The sequence below is a fragment of the Cupressus sempervirens genome, chromosome 10 (assembly GCF_028749045.1).
Source record: "Cupressus sempervirens isolate cs-2001-9-10 chromosome 10, ASM2874904v1, whole genome shotgun sequence".
Classification (NCBI taxonomy): Eukaryota; Viridiplantae; Streptophyta; class Pinopsida; order Cupressales; family Cupressaceae; genus Cupressus; species Cupressus sempervirens.
In genome coordinates, this window is record NC_143127.1 from 237,916,697 (window position 1) to 237,939,687 (window position 22,991).

At 34.5% G+C, this 22,991-nt stretch overlaps 1 protein-coding gene across 1 annotated transcript; it reads left to right on the forward strand.

The window, feature by feature from the left end:
• The first annotated feature begins 3,665 nt into the window (after positions 1–3,665).
• On the forward strand, positions 3,666–11,732 carry LOC149533518 (serine/threonine-protein kinase 54-like). The gene is made up of 6 exons (XM_089803474.1): positions 3,666–4,739; positions 6,435–6,556; positions 6,861–7,045; positions 7,275–7,449; positions 10,866–11,000; positions 11,090–11,732. The coding sequence occupies exons 1-6, from the start codon at positions 4,460–4,462 to the stop codon at positions 11,294–11,296; spliced, it is 1,104 nt and encodes a 367-aa protein (XP_089659600.1). The 5' UTR covers positions 3,666–4,459; the 3' UTR covers positions 11,297–11,732.
• Positions 11,733–22,991: the final 11,259 nt, after the last annotated feature.

Genomic DNA, 22,991 nt, shown 5'->3' on the forward strand with positions numbered 1-22,991 from the left:
AGAAAACTTATTGCTATTATTTTTATACTAGAAAACACCCCTAATACACTAGTTGTCTTACTATGGTAAGGTCAAATCTATATGGAAGTTGAGTAGCGAAACAACTTCCTACACTAATCTTGAAGGGAGAGTAATGCTAAATTTTTTACAAATCTCTACAACAATTACATAAATATAACTTAAATAACATGCATACCACAATGCAATGATTTATGTGACGAAAATCCTTTTGGGAGGAAAACCCCACACTCCAAAAGTTGCCCAATATATTTTAAAATATATTACAATGTACTTGTAGAGTAAGCTTCTCATAAGAGTATTGTTAAAGAAAATCCAAAGGAAACTCAATAACTATTAGACTCTTAGAATATATTGTAATGCATCTTACATGCCTAATATATAAGAGAGATATAAAGCATAAAATTATTAAATTCTATTATAGAACCATGAGCTATAACCACCAATATAGGTGCAAAAAATATCCATTGTTGGACATATAACCCAAAGATAAATGATCATGATTCGTAATGACAAATTGTAAGTGGAGTTTAGTACTAGGGTATTGGCCCCAAAATCCCCTACCAAGTTATGCTCCCTCTTGGACCCCTATTCAATCATGAGTTTGAGGCTATCAAGGGTAGGTGGGGGACCCTTTGCAACCCCCAAACCCCCATCACCGACATATAAAAAATAACCTTTTATTAGTGAAAGGTCAAGACATTATTTTCCTTAAAAAAATGTTGAGGTTTAAATATGGGAATTCAACCCAAATCAAGTACTTAATTTAGAAGTGCCTTATAGGTGGAAATAAAAATCAAGGTTTGCAAGTAGGTGAATTGGGCACAAACGAACCAAGTATTGTAATAGAGAACAATTTGGGCATGCTAGACAAGTCAAATATACTTGCTTTCCTAAGCTACAAGTGGCTTCTATATTCCATCCTTTGCTTCGCAATTTAGTTTTATCAATAGATAGAAATCTTGCTTTCCAAGGACCCATGATGGAAAAATAAAATAACCATTATTTGTGCATAATCAAATAACATCTAATATGTCATTTGAGAGAAACAGATGACCATCTTAGTTTTTTAGTCACCTCCTCGATGACTTTATCTAGCAATGGACTCTTATAGGTTTGTGGTATGTTCTTAAAGATGAATCATGTTACATATTATTTATCATCATTGTCTATAGTTTTTATAGTATAATGAGGATAGAGGGACTGGAAACAATATGCTTGAATGTAATTTTAGGGCTTTGTTGCAAGACCAATGCTTTTGTATAGTGTGTAGAGGGGATACAAAATTATAAGAAGTGTTAGGGTTAAGCTTTTGGGTTTAAGCTAGCAAAGTGACATGATATAGGAGGTGAAATCAACAATTAAAATGTGGATAAGGTGGCCATATGATAGTGGCATTTCTTCAACATACTCTATTTCTACAAGGGATGTGTGATTAGGGGCACTCTAGTGTGACTATGGTAAAATTAGTCAAGCATAAGATTCATCCCTTGCCTTGTTCAACATAATCACATGCAAGAATAGTGGAATATAAGGTTAATATGAGATACTATAAAACCTATTTTAAAGAAACCATAATAAGATCTCTTAATAAAAATCCTTTCTTACCTTCATTAATACTTATATTAGGGAAAATTCTTGTAGCTATACACCTGAATTTCACAATCTTCAAAATTGACATATTTATTTTGAATTACTCAATTTTTAAAACTACTTCCTACACTTAAATATATAACTTGAAGTCAATATCATGAAATATGGTATAACCTTTGTTGGAATTCTTTAGAATAACTGAGAGGGCAGGTGAATCAGTTATCCAAGGTCTAGATGTACTATTAAAACTTTTCACAGCTTAATGAACCCATAAAACATTTATCATCATGCATGCATCCATAAGATTATGCAATCACTTAAAACTTGTAGGTTACTGTCAAATCAATTTGCAGAAATGTAAACATGAAACATAACAGAATCAATAACACACTTGACACAATGATTTACATAGAAACCTATTTTGGAAAAAACCACCAATAACATGCTACTTTTTCTCACTCTTCAGAGGTGATGCCCTGTGAAAGGCCAACCCTATTAACGGTTACAATACACACTCTTAAATGCGACCTTATTAAAAGATTTCAATCACCCTATTAGGAGTGAGCCTTGTTAGAAGATTTTAGACCATTCACGTGGAATGTCACCCAGTTAAAGGATTTATAAACGATTGTTGAGTCAACCTTAATCCAAAGGATTTACCCTAGACTGATACAATTATTAGAGAGCAACAGTAAGGCTTGATATGATAACAACCTAGAACTCCATTTGTAAATTACAAATCTCTGTTTCAATCCTCCATTCTGCTTGGCTTTCACACACTTTAGCTATGATAGCTTGTTCACCCTTCAAGCATACATACCCTTAAGACTTTTTGCTTTGATTGCCAATGTAAACTCTTCTCTTAGGTTACTGATGAAGCAATACCCTAGACTCATTGTCTTCCTTAGGTTCTCGCACATGACAACCTTTGCTTCTGACCAACCATCTCTATAAATAGAGAATTAAGATATTTTATAATTCATTCTCCATCGTCCAATTTAGGGTTAGGATAGATTAGGTAGGATTTAATGAATCTATACCTTATTTCATTTCATTCCCTTTTAGAAACTTCTCCTTCAATCCTCTTTGAATTCGCCTCAAAATGGTTTACCATGAATTTTGTGCCACCAACTCATCAATCTTATCTTCCACACAGTTCACATAATCCAAGAAATCAACTTTGACAACTTAGATCCATCGAATTCACAATCTTTCTAATAATGCTGACATTTAGCATTAATTAGCTTCTAATGCTCGACACATACTGCGTTGCTCAACATCCATTGCAAAATCACTTGGCACAAACTAAAGCTTGTTGGTGCTTGGCATCAACTAAACTTTACTCAACATCAATTGTTTCACTCGGCTTACATTAAAATAGACTTTTGCTCAGCTCAAACTGATTTTCTGCTCGACTTGCACTAACTTTGTTTGGCACCTATTGTGCAAATTGTTAAGCTTGGCGGACTTACTTAGTTAAACTTGTTCTTCTAAACTTGTTCAATGTAACCAACCTTTGCAACCATAAGTGGATTATCAATGCACTATAATATCATTGTCTTAGCTAATTCTTGTACTTTTCCATATCAAAACTCAACATTTCCTCTAAGTGTTATCATTACCTCATTTGATCAAATCCTATTCATCAATCAAATAAAAGATAGTACTTAAATCATATACGCGGTTGTCTTACAGCAAATGACAGGTTTGACATCGGTGACAAAACAGTGATTAAAACACATTTATCATATTTGTATCAATTTGTTTTCAACAACCTTAACATGGTTTAATTGAAATGTCATACATAAATAATTAAACTAATAATTACATATTAAATCATTCTACATACATTAAATTATATTTTATTATTTAAATAATAATATTACAATAACTAATTTATTCCTTGAGAATTTAATAAACAACTTCATTTAATTATGACTAATAATCATTTAATACATTTACTCAACTATTAAATCCCTTGCCACACATTGACATTCCACTTCATAAAAAATAAAAAACAACGCCTAAAACGACCTTCCATCTGTACCTTTTACGGAGCGCCGTATACCACTGTTACTTGGATACCCTCTTAGCCTATGGTCTTCGCCTATTGTTGGGAGGTTTGGACAAGTCCTTTCACGGGATGACAAATCGCATGGAAAACCATACAAAATCATCGAGCACAATCTACACGTCTACCATTATGTCATACCAAATTCTAGATACCACCCATGTTGTATGGTAAGAGGAGGTTGCGTTGTGCAAGAACTGGCATATACCTCTTTCATTGACTTCAATCTCTAGTTTCTCTCATTGAAGTTTTACATGAATCTGAACTTCCACACAAGAGACACTTTAATCTTTTGATAACATTGCATGTGACCCAATCTAACCAGCGTAAAAATCTCCTCCTTTCAACGCACACTCTTGCAATTCAAGTCGAATGACGATGGCGTGGCATGTGAATTTTCACAGTTTGATCATTCATTGAATTAATCAAACCTAAAGGTGGAAGTCGGCGGCAGAAGATCAAAATTAAACAGAAGAGGAAGTCATTTTGATAATCTAAAAAACTACGATGAAACCGATGGAAAGTCACAGATATGTATAGCTTCCCGTTTATGATGGTGATTGGAAAACACACAAATTGTTTATATGTGCACGCCTTACAATTTCATATGCATGATTGTACCTGGTCAACTATCTTGTCTTCAGAATGAGGGCCTTTCCAATTTAATCTTAAGGGCAGGGCATAGCAGAAGATGGTTTTCTTTTAAATTCGTTGCCAAATTCAATAAGTGGGTGTTGATAATTGAGTAGGATTTCGAGGTGAGTCAAAGGGGGAGCTATGGAGACAGGTTCCAGTCCTATGGAACAACGGAAAGGCAGTGAAATAGAAGGCAAGGGAAAGCAGAGCATGAAGAAAAGTGAGTTTATTAGAGCAGATCAGATCAATCTTAAGGACATAGACAAGCATCTGAGCAGGGTATTTACCAGGGATTCAGGATTGAGCAGGAAAAAGGAAGAATGGGAAATTAATCCCTCTAAGTTAGAGATAAAGGACCAAATAGCCCGTGGTACTTTTGGGACCGTTTATAAAGGAGTCTATGACGGCCAAGATGTTGCAGGTATTCTCTTTTGTATATTTCTTTCTTTCTTTCTTTTCTTAAGTATTCTCTTTCTTTAATGCCTTAGGTTCTGAGAGTTTTCCACTCTGTCATTAATCATGTAAGGCAGGGGTAGAACCATGCTTTCATTAGACCGAGGTCCCCTCCTTACCTCTGGACCATGTCTAGCAGGAATTGACACCAATTACCTTATGAAGCTGTTTGGTTGATTGTGAATAGTTTCATGATCTGCTCTCTTTCTCAAGGATTCTTCAAACGATTGTATGTCTCATATAGATCATTTATATTTACGTATTTTGATTCATCGATTGATACTTCTAGAATTTCAATTTTATAATAATGCAATTATATGTGCTACCATCATCTCCACTGTTGTGAATCGTGATCGCCTGGGGGTTTATCTGTGTCTTGAAGACAGAAAATGTTTTGGCACCAATATTCCAATCCCTCTGCCTCGTTTACAAACTTAGACAATACTTTAAAACCTATATTTTCCTGAATTAGGGCATTAAGGGGATAAAGAAAGTGGGTAAGGGCCCCCACCTTGAAGACAATGAACGGTGTTTGACCTGTCATAAAAGGGATTTGAATTTTTTTTCCTATTTAAAAAGCAACAGTAATTTTATCATGGCCACTTGAAGAAGATTATACTAGCAAGCGCAGCCAAGGGTAACTGATTATACCAGCCTTCCCATTCTTTGAGTTCCTGCTTCTTTGAAGGTGACTACTTGTCAATTTCTGTTTCCGAGGCATATATTTCATCAAGATTAAATTCCATAACTCCCAATCCCTACCAACCCGTGCGATGGTTATGATTTATCATTTATGTTAACGTCCAAGTAACCTTGTTGCACGCATTCAAAAGAACTGAAGTCTTAGGTGCTTGCACTTCATTACCATAGTTTTCTGGGGTGATTCATCAGTCTCAAGCAAAGAAAATATGTAATTGTTAAGATTTATGTTTATGTCCATGTAATACTGTTGAACATACCTAAAAGAAGTGAAATCTTGGTTGCTTGCAACTAACCACTAGAAGATAGATTTCTGGAGCGATCATCACTTTCAAGCAAAGAAAATAAAAATGTTTTAACTCTTTCTGTTACACATGCAGAAACGTATAACATTCCAGCAGAGGTGTTAGTAAACCACAAAGTTTGCTTCGCTTGTTACATAAATATGTAAAGTTCACATTATACGGGATCAATATTGTTTCCTTTTGTGGATCCAGTCTATTTGGCTGCTCAAAGCTTTCTCTTCTGGGATTTTCTTGCCATGTATTATTGTAGGCATTGACCAACTTAACTAGCATAATTACTTAGCTTAAACATCATGTTACTGCTAAGTGTTAAATTTATTCTCATGAGAGATGAACTCATGTTGAATCACTACTCATCTAACATGGGTCAATGAGTTTGACTCAAAATCACACAGTTAAATCCTGATAGCAATATCACAATCATGTTACTGCCTCAAAGTAAGCTGCATGATTTTTCCATCATCATTTCTTTTCAATTTCTTTCGTACTGCTAGATTGGATTCCTAATTTGCATATTTAACAGCATTTTGCAGTTTCATGACTCAGTTAAATTGCAGTTCTTTGCAATAGCTTTGACTTTGGCTTATGCCTCTATGTCAATTTATTCAATTTCTGTATGATTGTTTTCTTAGTACCTATTTGTTTTGACCATTGTATAGTGAAGCTGCTTGACTGGGGTGAAGAGGGCTCAAAAACAGAAGCTGAAGTTGCAGCACTAAGGGCCGCATTCAGACAGGAAGTGGCCGTCTGGCATAAACTTGACCATCCAAATGTTACAAAGGTTGTATTCCTTTCAACATGTTGGTTCGCTTTTCACTTTGACTCTTTGGCATAAAGCATTGCATGATAAGTGAAGTTCTCAAAGTAGCTCATGAAGACAATTTGTTTGCATGCTTTTTAATTTTTCTATTTTATGATAAAAATATATGGTTCCTAATGAGATTTATTTGGATATGAATATAGTGCTTATGCTTTAAAGTTTTTTTAAGATGCTTATGTTTGTGTTTTTTTTTTGTCGAGTTAATAGCAATTATTCTGTGACTTTGAGCTTACTGTTGACTTATCAGTTTCATTTGTCCTTGCAGTTCATTGGAGCTTCAATGGGAACTTCGGAACTTAAAATACCTTCAGAAGAGGTTCCATCAAGAGCATGTTGTGTTGTGGTAGAATATCTTCCTGGGGGAACACTTAAGGGGCTCCTTTACAAGAATCGACGAAAAAAAATGCCTTTTAAGGTTGTTATCCAGCTAGCATTGGACCTTTCAAGAGGGTGAGTTCTCCCCTCTAAACCTAGATAACAGAACACAATAATCAACTACATAACTTGACAAGAGGAATTTTGCTAATCATAACTGAAAAATAAAGACATCCATTATCCAAGGTTTGCAAAGACACAAAACAAGCTGATGTCTTGGATTGTATAAGTCCTCTTTTCTTGGATATTATAGGTTGTTTTTATCAATAAACCATTGACCCTTGTTTTGTTGAATATGCTGCAGATTGAGCTATCTTCATTCACAGAAAATAGTTCACAGAGATGTAAAATCAGAAAATATGTTGTTAGACAGATCAAGAACTCTTAAAATAGCTGATTTTGGTGTGGCTCGGGTGGAGGCACAGAATCCGAAGGACATGACTGGTGAAACAGGCACACTTGGATATATGGCACCAGAGGTATTGTAAAAGTGGTAATAGTAGCATCAATCCACTGTTTAAAGGGCTAGTGATGGCTATTCTAGAAAGTAAAAACACGTGATTAAGAAACCTTTGAAGATAATTCTACCTTTGGTATTCCTTATTCAGACTATTTTCTTAAGGGATCATAACACGAATATTGAAAATGTCAAATGAATTTCTATAGATGCTCTATCACACATGAACACAGATACATACAGCAACATCAAAACCAATCCAATTCAAAGAACTCTGCCAATATTGTTGAGCTGAGCCAGATTCTTCCAAAAGTTAATGTGGTGGCTAAACAGAGGCTTGCAAGTTGAAATCTAAAGAAAGAAACCAAAAACAGTCACTAATCTGTCATCAAATGCAGGTTAGTTATATATCTTGGCCTTAGATCTGTCAGAGTATGCATAACTCCAGAATGCAGTTCCTTAAAAGAGCAACCTTCACTCCAACAAAGCGGGATAGATGATAGCACTTTGAAAAGATCTTATGGATTGTTGCCTTCAGACACCTCCACTTTCTTCCCAATAGAATATGCAGAGCCTCATCACCAAACATGCTTATTCTGTATTGAAACTTTTTAATTGGACCAAATAAAGTTGCCAAACTTAAGCATGTGATTTCTTCTTACTGCACACATGCCGTAAATTATTTCTTAGAATCCACATTATGGATGACTTTTAGATAGCTTTATCAAGTTAGTCCATAATGATACAAATAATTGGACTTGAACTTTCAACATAGCTGATAGGTTTTGTAATTAGCTTGACTTCATAGCTAAAGTTGTTTTCTTATTTAACATAATTAACGAGGACATGTCAACAAAAAAGAGCCAAAAACAAATAACTGTAGGAAACCAAGACAAATCCAAAAGCAGAAAACCAGCAGGCTGAAGCCTGTGTCACATAAGCAAGCTTAGTCCATGTTCATACCACCCCACCCACCTACACCACTAGATAAAGAGTCGCCACCAAAACTCCCTACTGAGCTGCAGGACTTAACATCCAAAGCTAGCTGAGGAAAATTGATGCTGTGGATGAACTCTGTGCTTCGAACAACCCTGCTCAAGCTGCCTTCCAAAGAAGGATGCATGTATGTAACCTCCAAGGTTAACCTTCGAATGGGTAACCAGGAGAGTTTGACTTAAGAATCATAGCAACAACTTGACATCTAGAATAGTCCTAAGGGTTAAACATAAGAAGAGGTTGCAAAAATATAATTGCTTGTGGAAAATTGATCAGGATAGCCGCTATACATTATATTTCAGGTATTTTGGAGATTGATCAGCTCAAGATAGGACAAAATAAGCAGTTAGGATCATTTTTCTGTCATGGCTAAAATTAGGGTTCTGAATAAGGAGCTTCTGGTAGAGTTTCGTCAGCTGAATGATGTGCAGGCCTTCCATGCAGATCTCAGGACCTATGTTCCACACAGATGTGTCCCTGGACGTCAAAGTTTCAAACCACTATCCCTATCCCTAGTGGCCCTTCATGTATGCTGTCTGGCCATCAGCCCAACAATCTTCAAATCTTCATAACATCTCCAGACTCCAAAATGTGTTCCAGTAATAGGAAATGCTGTGGGGACATTTCGCCATCCCCAGATGGCTGGGGATGTTTCAGACATCCCCCAACCATCCTGGGGACAGCTAGATGTCCCCAACAGCAATGTGGGTTTTTATAACTTTAAAAAAAATCATGACAGTATAAATACTGTTAAATATATCATGACATCATTATAACAGCTTAAAAATTATTTATGACAATAATGATAGCAGAAACTTTAATATAACAGAGATAAATATATCACAATTCAGATTCATAGCCAATGACGTAAGCTACATAATAATTATCACTAACAGAAATAAGTTGAACTTTTAGTTTCATCATTCAAACTTCAAAATTTTTGATAGGATATTAGGGTTAGCTACAGAAGAGATGAAAAGTCCATTGGCATGGTCTGTGGTACTGTGAGAAGTGCTTACAAACAATTTTTTTGTAATGTGGTAGGTGTGCAGCCGTGCAGAGATTGTTTAGCATCTCTCTCTTTCTCTCCCTCTCTCTCTCTCTCTGCTGGCCACCCGCCTGCTGTCCCCCAAAAATTGGCCCTGAGACTGCCATCCTTGAAACACGTCCCCTGCAATCCTGTTGTCCCTTCTCCCCATCCTCACCAACATCATGGAACATAGAAAAACAAATTTCCTGCACTTGTCACAAATATGCCACTGTACCATGCCATGGGAAATGCCTTTAATCTCTTTTGCAACTGACAATAATATATGACTCTAATGCCATATTGAAAATTTTGGAGTTGGAGACTTCAAGATGAAGTTTGACCAATGAAATCAGAAACTCAAAATATTATTGTTACTTTTAACTCTTGTACAACTTATATCATTAGCTATGAATCTGAATCATAATATATTTATTGTTGTTATACTACTGTTGCTTCTTTTACTGCTGTCACAATTAATTATATTGCTGTTATGCGGCTGTCATGATTAATTTTATTGCTGCTATGCTGTCATAATATATTTACTGCTGCTGTTATAATACTGCAACGATATATTTAACAATATTTTGTAAGGTCTTGAATTATTTTCTCCTAAAGCATAATACAAGCATGCCTCCTTGTGAGGGATATCCAACCGTCACTGGGAGGGTTGGGGGACATTTCAGATATCCCCAGACAAATGTCATCATGGCATTTCCTATTACTAAAACACATTATGGAAAGGTTTTGAGGATTTGAAGAGTTTTTGGGTGTCATGTTATACTGCTGTCCACTAACTTGTAGAAATATGACCTCTGTGTGTGTCTAAAGATAGATAGATATCAATTTCCAAAACATGATCCATGGACTGTTTGCCTTAAAATGTTGTGGAACATAGTTCTTAACTTCTTCTTGGTTCATATTTATAATGGCTATTGCAAAAAAACAAAAAAAATCTTGCTGTATCTCCACAAAATGATTTCCCTAAAAAATCAAATAAATGTATAGATTGTGATTTTTGGCAAACGAAACTCAAAGATTCAAGCACATGCAGCATTTATTAGATGCCCAGGTGTGGCTTTTCAAGTGACTGCTGGGTCTCTAAGTGCTTTGAGTGTAAAGTTCCATAAAAACTATGGTTGTCGTCTGAGAAACCCTACTGTATAATTTTCATCTTTTTGATGTGCTGGTTCCTTGGGGGTCACATCACCCTCATTGCACTACAATATTATATTGATAAATGATATTGGTTAAATTTAAATGTGTATTGCAGTAGCTTAACGACTCGATTTCTATCTAAATTACAAAAACTATGACTTCATGAAACCAGCAAATTATCCCCAACATCACTTTTTATATGCAGAACAAGCCATATTTCAGAGTACAGGAACACTGACAATATGTAGTCATTATAGGTTCTTGATGGAAAGCCATACAACAGGAAGTGTGATGTATACAGTTTTGGTATCTGCTTATGGGAGATATACTGCTGTGAAATACCATATCTGGATCTCAGTTTTGCAGAAATGACTTCAAAAGTTGTCAGACAGGTAAGTAAATCTTTGAATTTCTTTATTTAAGATCTTTTTATCAACATTAGATGCAATTTGTTTGATTTTGTTCACTGCAATTATTTCAGAACCTTCGACCTGAGATCCCCAGGTGTTGCCCCAGTTCACTGGCAAGTGTGATGAAAAAGTGTTGGGATGGAAATTCTGACAAGAGACCAGAAATGGATGAAGTCGTAAGGTTGTTAGAAGCAATTGATACAAGTAAAGGAGGAGGAATGATTCCTGTTGATCAATCCCCTGGTTGTTTCTGTTTTGGGAAGATTCAAGGTCCTTGATTGGTGCATCAGCGATTAGATACAGTTAGCTTATCTCAGATATGCAATTCACTATGATCCATTTTGAAATGCTAGTGTTGTTTTTCTTGCATCTTTTTGAGAAAGGAAGGAAAATATTTTTTTAAATGTGTTTTACCATAGCACTTAGCACATATTCTTAAGAAACACACAAAGTTCAATCTTTGAGATTTTCCTTAAAACATTTTCTCGATAATTTATCTGGAACCAACCTTGTTTTGTCTCCTTGATTCTTTATTCATGGCATAGATAGGCTCTTTTAAAGCTGCATTGATGTGCTCAAAACATCCTGTTATGGTCGTATTTGTAATTGAAATCTGGGACCATGCACCATATGGTCTATGTAATAAATACCAATTTCAACTACTACACATTTTGATGTTCTAACTTGTGGATCTATGAAGATTTTGTTTGTGCATATTTTGGGTAAATTTTTTAATAGCATGACTATGTATTGATCCTGGTTAGTAGAGTATCATCATAGATTATAATCAACAGTTTAGTGGGTTTATTTTTTTGAAGCTAATCTAACTAGGAGTGACTTTCAATTTTTCACATCTAAAAATAGTGAAAATGACCATGGTTAGTTGTCAAAGCTATTTGAAGACCAGGGTTCAGCATCAATGGAGTTCTACTGTAATATTTTGATCTATCAATTAAATGGATTAAAGATATTTTATGATTTCATTAGTCTCTGTATAACATAATCTAAAGAGAAAAGGACCCAAGCTCATGATTGCAAATGGAGGAGACCAAACTAGTTAACTTTTTTCTGTCAATTGCATTAGTTTTCCACAATCCATGAATTGAGGCAGGTTGTCTCTGGCTTTGGTTGTGTATAAGTTTTGGCATAACATTTCAAATCATACTCTATGGTCCATTATTAAAATTAAAAGACTGCCAGAAACATAGATTATGATCTGAAATGTTATGCACTTTTTTCATCCTGATGATGGATCATAGAGTATGATCTTTGTTAGATTTATTACATTAATTAGGTTAGTTTCTATGTTTAGATTAGATAAATAAAATTAGTTCAATATATAGTTCCCGGGAAGTTATTCCCATAAGAAGTTGTTGTAAGGGAAAATAAGACTATATAAAGATGCTCAGACATCAATGTAAATAATATTCAATATCATTTCAGTATGAATTTAGTTTGTATCTGAATGTATCCAAAAAATCTGAATCGATAAAATCAGCGTTTTAGATTTTAACTCTTTCATTTGGTATCAGAGCAAGTTGATCGATGGGGAGAAGAGTGTTGTTAATGGATTTTGGATAATCAGACCCTAACTTCTATAGATTTATTGAAGAGAGGTTTGAGACTTATTGTGCAAATATTATAATGTTATATTGTCCATGAATATGTTGTGATTGTTTTTTTTAATTAGGAATAAAATAGGGATCAGTTGCAGATTACATGCATCACTTCGCTTTTCAATTACATTATTTGTTCTGCAATATTGTTTTCTAAACAATGGATAAATTATCTACAATTCCTAAATTTAAAGGGCCTGAGTTTCACACATGGAAAATAAAGATACAATTGCTTTTGATTGAAAAAGATCTATGGGACATTGTTAATGGAACTATTCAAAAACCCCAAGATGCAAATGAAATAACAAAGTGGACAGCCAAAGATCATAGAGCCTCTACATTGATTGGACTTGGTCTATCAGATGCATATTTGCACCATATTGATCTTTCAAAGACTTCAAAAGAAATATGGGATGGGCTTAACACCTTGTTTGGTTCACAGGCTTCTAGTGCAAAAATGTCCATAAAACAAAAGTTGTTTAGGTTGAAGATGAATGAAGGTGATAACACTGTTCAACATATAAGCACTTTTCGTTCACTTCTTAATCAACTTGCATGTGTGAACTCTAAAGTTGATGATGATGATGCCAAAGCAATCCTACTTAGTAGCATGCCTTCAAGCTTTGATCATATTGTTTTCACTTTGAACAAAATGAATCCTAGCCTAGAAACTATAATTTCTTCTTTAATTGATGAAGGAAATAGAGCTCATAAGAGTCATAATTTTACTGAGGATTGTGCTTTGTTTGCTAGAAAGAAATCTAGTGTTCCTAGCAAAAGAGAACTAAAATGTTTTTATTGTCAGCAAAGTGGACATGTACAAATGAATTGTTTTTAGTGGGCCAAAGATCTTATCGATGGGAAGTTGAAGAAAAATACAGCCTTTGTTGCAATTGAAGGTGAGACACACTTTTGTGATTTTGCAATACATTCAAATACTGATGAGTGTGATAGTCCACTTGAAATTAATACAAGATTTGTGCATTAAAGAATTACAAATAAGTAAATAGGAGGCTGGAGGCAATGGAGGTTGGAGGATTTTTATCATCTCGAGCTAGCTTCTCGCTCAAAGATGATTATTGCATAGGAAGCAACTATTTGTGTCCTTGTAAAGTCGAGGCTTGGCAAACTCATCCCTGAAGATAAGAGGGGACTTGATAGATTTGTGTCCCCAAAGAAAAGAGGGGGCTTGGTTGCGTGATTGTCCTTCTATGGAGTGAGGGGGGCAGGATTTCAAGAATGGCATTAGAGACACTCGGAGGAGATGTCGACTTTCGGAGGAAAGACGTCCATATGCAAACGTATTAGTGGTGATTGTTTCTACGGCACTTGAGGATGCATTAGACACACTCGGAGGAGATGTGGACTTTTGGGGGAAAGGCGTCTCATGTGCAGCACCAAAGGAGGCATCAGGCACACTCCATGGAGATGTGAAATTTTGGAGGAACTATGTCTCGTTGTGTAAGGGAGGTGGAAACAATGTTTTTGATTAGATAAACAGGTTTTACAGGGAACCTGAAACCCGAAAGTTAGTACATAAGAAGGTTGATAATAAGCGTGACAACCCAGCCAAAAAAGTATAAGTTCAAAGGCTGAAAATAAGCATTAAGCCTAGCCAAAGGAAAGAGTACTAAGAAAAGACCAGGAAAAGGAAACAATCAAAGCCACGGCCAAAAGCCAGAACAAAAAGCCAAAAGACAGCGATAAACAAAAGAACAGGCAAGAGTTATTCCTCGTTCTTTCGCTCCAGATCATGCATTACCTGAGCAGCCTCAAAGGCCTATTGATTCTCCTCCGTTTCCATCTGTTGCGCCCTTTGGTTCCCCTGGTCCTGAGCAGGAGTGGAGTTGTCCTTTGCAGGGTCGTCCTCCATTCTGGCCTCATCCCTGTCATTTCCATCCTCATCATCATGCATTTCTCTGTCTTTGATCCAGCCCATGAGAGAGATGATGTTGTTGTTGATGGAGCTTAACAAGGAAAACATCTGATTCGCAAGGTTGTGATTGTAGTTTTCCAGATTATGTATCCTCTGTTCCGCGAGAGTGAGCCTATCAGCCGAATTCGTCCTCCTATTGACATCCATTCCTTTCCTTGTTGCCTCAATGTGTTTCATCTGGTCTTTAACCTCCTCAAGCTCGTGGAAAAGCCATTTGATTGATGAGGTGGAAACAATGTTATTATGAGGTCAACTTCGGGATTTGCAGTCTAAAGTTGGGATATGAGGGCAACTTCAGGATTGAAGTTGGGATATGAGGGCAACTTCAGGATTAGGATTTGCAATCTGAAGTTGTAGACTACTTTCAAAGATTGGTGACGGAGCTTCATCAAAGTTTTCAGAGGAATAATATTGGTGAAGGCTTTTCACTTTTATTGGATTAATGTGATAAGGAGGGAATGTTGGACTTATTACATTAATCAGGTTAGTTTCTACTAAGCGAGAATGTTAGATTGTTGAATTAATGTAATAAGGGGGGAATGTTAGATTTATTACATTAATTAGGTTAGTTTTTGTGTTTAGATTAGATAAATAAAATTAGTTCAATATATAGTTGCTGGGAAGTTATTCCCGTAAGTATCTCGTAAGTAGTTGTTGTAAGGGAAAATAAGACTATATAAAGATGCTCAGACATCAATGTAAATAATATTCACTATCATTTCAGTATGAATTTAGTTTGTATCCAAATGTATCCAGAAAATCTGAATCAATAAAATCAGCATTTTTGAATTTAGTTTGTATCCGAATGTACCCTGATGATGGATCATGGAATATGATCTTAAACATTATGCAAAAACATATATGTAATTGAAGTCAGAAACAATCTATATGAGCTTTTCTGATCACAAGTGTTTCTGACTGAATTTTCTGCATAAATGTTTCAAATAGAATTTTTCCTTATGTTTGACATATAACCAAAAGAAACTATTTAATATGTTATCATGTCAAATTGATCATCAGGGGTTGGGAGCCCATCCTTTGCCTAATAGTATAGTTCTAGTTGCTCATTGGCGTGACTGTTTCTCTTTTTTGCAGTTTTCAGCATGACTTTTGGGAATTTGATTTCAATCCACCCCTTTTTCTTGTAAATCAGGCATCGTGCTTTTTATGATTTTCAATATAGAACACGCTATTCATCATTATGAAAAATAATTACGAAAGATTTAAGGCGTTGACAGAAACAAGTTTAACGGACGAGATTGTTTGCAATAGCAGCATAGGGTCAATCCGAATGGTTGACATATGCAAATAGGAACTTTTCCCGGAAACCTCTAAAATAATGTGCTTACCTCCTGCTACACCGTGAGAGGGTATTGGAGACTTAAAAATATTCTAAATCCCTATAAATTTACTTGAGGGTTTTATATCATGATGAAATGATTTGAATTTGTTTACCTCATTGTTATTTAGTGAAGTGACCTTTTATTTTATTTAGAGGTTTCCCATAATACAATGAAATGGGAGGACTGTTATACTAGGCTTTTTGAAGCCAAGAAGTGGTACATAAGGCAGTTAAAGTGATAGGGAAGAGCTTATGTTGTTGGCAGATTGATTACACTGTGTTGGTTTTGACAGTCAAACATATTGAGTGCAAAGAATCACCGAGTATATAATAATGATTCCATCCTAACTTGATGGATTAGCATTAGTAGATTAGTTCCACTATGAAGTATACAGTATTATGGCAATTATCTTATTCCCATGTCAAAAATTCCTCTAGTTTAAGGATCCTCTTCCCATCTCAAAATTTCATTTAAGGATCTAAATGGTTTTTAAGTTTGCCACGGAAATTAATAATTTAGTTTAGTTAAGTATAAGAAAACAATTGAGTGAAAATTGGCATAGATTTAATGATGCATGAAAATTGTAAGTTGAATAATTGTAATAGCTAGGTGAAGGTCATGTTTGAAACATTTTAATGTTAGAAAGCATCCTCCAAAGTTAGGTTGCCTTACATGTTACTTTGACAATTTCTTAACATAATGTTTTTTTCAAGGAAATGGATTTTATGTTATGAGTTATAATCAATGTGTGTATGAATATGTTATTTTCTAATGTGTATGTATAATTAATGCAAATCTCATCAATATTATTCAATATCAATTAATATAATAGTTAGAAATAACGACTTAATGTATTATTAGACTAATTAAATAAATCAATCAATAATTTATGTAGTTAAAATAATAATAATTAATTAATGTTAAAATTTATAATTAAATGTCTCTCTTATATTGTATCTTATTAATATGAAGTGTATTAGTAAATGATTAGATTCTCTATATTAATAATTGATATAGTTTCTTAACTAATAAATATTAAAATCTGTAATAATCTGTAATAATTGCTCCTGTAAAACCAATGTCACATCAACAATTTCCATAAAATGCAAAAAATTCAATGAGCGTCAAATCCTTTTGAATATTGACCAATCAACATTAGTTGATTAACTATCATTAACTTTAACATAAATGATACATATACATATATGCTCAAATCTAAAAGAAACCATAATTTCGTTACCATATTACTGATACCAGATACCAAATGGTCTAACCATGACGACCAAGTTGAAATGAGCTCCAAACCTGTCTAAAAACACAAGGGTAAGAATATTGTAGGAGTGCTTTACCACCCTACCACAAAGCTGTTAAGCTTCCCCAGAATCTTTCCTAACATGAAAGATACCCAGCCTGGCATTGAGGAAGACTAAACAAGTAAAACCAAGAGAAGTAATGGAATTGTGTGCATCAAATACATTAGATCTTCTCTCTAGTATGAAAGACACTCATTCTCTATTAATAGTATTCAAAATATATCATCATATCTCGAACTCATCTCATAAGATTCCATTACACAAGGTGCATATATAGAAGAAAAAGATATTTAATTACTTTCTACTCAATGTTGGTTCATGGAATCATAACCAACTCTCGTCATGTGTGTATAGTGGTATTTTCAACATTAGGAAAATTTGCTTATTTTTAGTACCCTCCTATATGTTCTCTTAGAAAAGATAACATGACACATTTTATGACAAGAATAAAGAGTGATAGAAAATCTCTATAATAGATAAATATAAGATATAATTGAGTACCATTATTTTACCCCAAAAATGTTTGATAAGAGAAGTACTTCAAGGTGTATGAAGCACTAACTATGCTTAAATAAACATTTAACTAATCATCGCTCTACGTATACAGCAGTATGCCCATTGCAAATATAGTATATAAATAAAAGCAATCCTTCTCTAAATGAAGTTCAACATACTACTTGGTTCAGCATTATGTACTTATGCAACCAAAACATTAATTAAAAGAAAGTACATATCTATATTCTTCTTAGCACTACAACTGAAAAGAAGAACTCCCACATCCTTATATATTTTCCTACAACAATACAAAAAACACTGAAGTACAATGATTATCACTCATTACTTGGAAATATATGCATCCTTCAAAGAACACATTGAATCATTAAGATTGGACCACAGATATATGGTTCAGCATTCTGAAGAATATAGATCTATATGTATTTCCCATTATATTGGTTGATTCATTGGAGCACGAATACCATTTTGAAAGACTGTGAATTTTAAACAGTTGTATTGGATTCCTCTTCCATGGTTCCAACTTGACATTGGGAACATTTAGGTAGTTTTACTGACAACAACCATTTTGTCAAACGGAATTGATACCATTGTGTCTAAAGCTTAGCCCACTTATGAGCAAGTAAATAGCTACGAAGTTTGCTTCAAGATGTGACTATCCAAGATGGAGTAAGATGTATATCCTTTTTCCTCTAACCCACATAACCTAATGAGAAAAAAATGTGCAGTTCATAAGCTGCTATAAAGATTTGCTCCTATAATTTAAGTTTGGCATTGTGGTGAAGAAACATGCTCAAACCCACAATTTAATTCCTGACTGTATCCATTTTTATGTAAGTATAACAAAACACCAAGAAACCCCTTTCTTTTACTAATATGGAAATACTGGCATTAAATGCCAATAAAGAGCAAAATTGAAATATACTTTAAGCATTTAGAAGGCATTGTCCAGTCATTTTAATCGTGGTGATTACCAACATGGATCATAAGATTACAAGACATTGTCTCTATTTTCTATTATTTTCTGCAATTGACGGCTTTGATGCCCTAACCTATTGAACCTTTTGGTCACTATGGAGAATCCACATATACAATTTCTTGAGGGTAATTACGCAAGGTTCAAACAGACATAATAAATTTCACATTAAATCATTTCACCATACGTGGTCTCCATCAAACTTAAGCAAGTTTCCTAAAGCAATATTACACGCATTGGCAAAGAGTTCACAGTCAGATGTTTTTTACTGTATCAAACATGAAATGATTTATACAACATAAGGAAATTTGAGTGCAAAGAGTACAAGAAGATTAAACAAGTCATGAGAGCAAACCAAAAAAAAAAAAAACTTAAATTTGCTAGTTATGCAGAGCTTCCCAAGACTACTCTAGTCACCACGAATGCCTTCGTCATATGTGTAGAAGTTCCAAATGGTTTCGCCATTATTTATCATTTGTCCATCATTCAGGAAATCTCGGTGCAATTATTGTCCCGTCTATCTGAAATCTAAACCCTAGTGCACACGGTCCGAAGAAAATTGAATGCTTCACAAGAAATGTTTTGAGGCCAGGCACAAGCAATATCGCAAAAGGAGATGGATAAGCGGAAACCCATACTCGTAAGAATGCTAAAGTATCATTTTCTAATCCATAGCCTATAGCACCGTATGCTTGGACATCAAAGAATTTAATGGAAAGATCTAAACATGAAGTTATATTTTGTTCCAGTATTCGTGATTGCAAATGATTATAAAATCAGATACAAATAAAGACAAGTGGTAGAAGATAGGGAAAATATTTTCCATTGGAGCTTTTGTAAGTAGTTCCCATTTTCTCCTGGATCAAAAGACCTTTTTAATGGGTTATATTTACACTCCACTTTAATAGTAACAAAAAACAACCATAAACTACCCCCCCTACCCCGGTTCCATAGCATTGTGGTATCATTCAAAAAAACTTCCCAAGTTAGTTGCGATTTAACAAGGTGCATAACTGACCCAACTGATTCAACACATATATCCAAACAACTTCGTATTTTTCTTTCCTAATTAATAAATTTTCCATTAGTGAAATTTTCTAATGAAAATATCAAACAAAATCCATGTGGCATGATGTTTTCCATTTTGTTCAATTTATGAACAAATGGGTTGTGACATCCTCCCCACTTAGAGAGTGCATCGTCCTGATGAAGATATGCAAAAATAACAATCATATACAAATAATTTCAAGAATTCTATATTGTAATGACCAATAATCTAAGCTCTTTTATTCATGATACTACATGTATTGAGTTTAATTCTATCAACAATATTGACTTTCACCTACTAAAGTAAGGTCAAATTTTTGTTTCCGTAATGAAACCTATAGTATATTAGCACATTATCACATTACCTTTCATGGAACTATCCTTTCAAAGATAATATTAACACATACTTGAAGTAACAAGTTTAGAAAAATAATACACATCTGTATTAGCAATCATTTCAAGATTATTTTCTACATGTGAGTGTGTGAATTCCATTACCATTCTATAGTTTTGCAAGGTTAGACTACCTATCTCCGACAATATTCCCCCTTTCTTTTGACGTGTCGTTCTCTCTATTCATTCATAGGAATAACACCAAATATCAGTCCATCATATGTCATAAATCAAATCGATTTTCTAATGAAATATAAAATCAAATACTTCCTTATCTCAAGAAGTCTCAAAATTAAGTAACATTTAACCTTAAAATCACATGATATCACACACATACCTATGCTTACTTACCATACCTTAGCATCACCTGTGGATTTTGCCTCGCTCATAGGTACTTCTTATCCACATCCTACCATACTTTTACACATGCACTCACAATACCTTCGGCTCATCCATAATGTCAATAGCTAAAGAAGCTAATTTTTGAGTTATAAATGTCAAGAGTCAATATTTTCCTTTAACTCGTCTTTAATCAAACCTTGATCATGAGTAATGAAGTTAATTAACCATACATACCATCTACATGTGGTGCTCACTAAGGGAGTAAGTGTCCATAACAATAAGTCAATGTCCATGAAACATATTCAAGTAATGTAATTATTATACATCTAATTCTTTATCATTTAAATCATCATGAAATATGAGGACATCCACACATAAAATCATCAATGTACTCATCAACATTTGATCATCATAATGCATACATATGCTTGCAAAAGTTGACATACAATGTAATTACATCATAATGCATCATATAGCTCCAAATTAACAACATACATTTAACCAATATAATAGAAAGATCAATGATAGAAAGTCACACGATCAAATGTGTCAATTAGCATTGACCCAAGTTCTACATCAATAGATACTTCAACCAAATCCCAAACACACATGTCGACCAAAGGATCTAAGTTGGGTGCATAATAGCTAAGTCTATGTCAAACACCATATCAACTAGGAGTCAAATAGATAACTCAAGATGACCACATCGTTGAACGTTATTCATCGACCAAGTTGACTAAATAAAATGAGTCAACAACTTTCTATAAAGTAGAAGTCACATACATGGTGGATCATAACCTCTATATCACAATTGCAATGTATTTCCATAAATAAATAAAGAAGGATCTATACATACCCTTTTGCATTCTCATAGGAAAACAACATTTCCATACACTTGCCACATAGGCCAAAAATTCAAGTTAGGTCAATCAAAGTTGACTACACATAGTTGAATCAAGAAGTAGATAAAATATCTTCCAATCAATTATGCAACTTCATTCTAGTTTCCAATTTACACGTCGAAAGGATAGGTGCAATAATAATTACATTTCATAAACCAATTATCGAACAAATTGTCAAACAAAACATATCACCACATGATTATGTCATAAATGAATATACTCAAGAAGTTGACCCACATGTCAAACTTTATTTCATTGTATGTAAGAACCATGTCCTACTAAGCAATTTCCACATCATCAATTTCAAGAAACATGGCAATAATCAAGCAAAACCCTATTTGAGTAGTCAACAATTATTTCATTAACCATGACTAAGAATTCGCAAATAATTATGCATTTAAGAATGTAACACATGACATTATCCAACGATTCTGACCTATATGTCATCCATCCATCAAAATGCATGAAATACAATTTAAAGCATCATTACCTCAATGGGCATCATAGAAAAATGTTGACCTACATGTCGGACACGGAACAATAAGAACATCATACAAGTGCAATGTCATCTACCACATGATCAGCACCATTAAGTAAATCATCTAGGTATGCTCAACAATCACCTGCAAGGATCAGTAAATCCATTTTTTATCAATTCAGTGACCTTAGGCCCTCAAGCCCATCTCGTCACCATAGTGTGCTTAACCAACATATAAGCACAAGTTGTGATGTATGGCCTTCATGCCATTAAATCATCACGTAAAATATGGTTTGAGGTGCTTTCCTACCCAACCATGAAGCCTTACACTTCCATGGGATCCTACCTAACTCGTAGAATACCCAACCCTATAATGTCCAATTATTACAAATAAACATTTCCTTGGGATCCTACCTAACTCATAGAAATACCCAACCCAAAAATTCCCTAGTAATACAAAAAGTACTTTCTTGGGATCCCACCTAACACATAGAATTCCCAATTATGGAATGCCCATACAGTACCAAAGACAAGAGGTATCCGGTGCAACCATGAAACAAACTACTTTCCGCATATGTCCAAGTAGCCATAATCATGGATGTGGTAGGGAGATGAAACATGGGAAAGCATATCAATAACATATGCACATAGCTTTGACCAAAGCATTTTTTGTAGTGCCTGTATTACACTGGCAGGTACAGTGGAAAATGAAAGCAGCACTTCTACCCTTCCGTTTTTGTCCATATTCGGCACCCACACCAAAAGGTAAGCTTTCCAAAATAAACTAAAATAAAATAAAATAAATGCAAAAGGAAGAATGGCATGTTCTTCACAATCTACTCCCTTATACATCCTATTAATGCTCCACAATGAACATCATAGATGACATCACTTCCAAATCACAGGACTAGCATCATCAAAAATACACACACACACCCTAGCCACCTCAAGATCAAAGAAATCTTGAAAATAAGATTCATAATTCTCAAGTAAAAGACCAAAAGGAGATACAAGACCAAAATAAAAGTGAACAAGAGTTATAGTAAATAAGTCACATAAGAAATTGGTGGCTTGGTGGTCACAAAGAACATAAAATTTCAAGCTAGTCCTTCAT

Coding starts and splice junctions, on each gene's coding strand:
- LOC149533518 (XM_089803474.1), top strand. CDS start 4,460: ATGGAGACAGGTTCCAGTCCTATGGAACAACGGAAAGGCAGTGAAATA. Junction 7,450..10,865: donor TTGGATATATGGCACCAGAG/GTATTGTAAAAG, acceptor TAGTCATTATAG/GTTCTTGATGGAAAGCCATA. Junction 11,001..11,089: donor CTTCAAAAGTTGTCAGACAG/GTAAGTAAATCT, acceptor CAATTATTTCAG/AACCTTCGACCTGAGATCCC.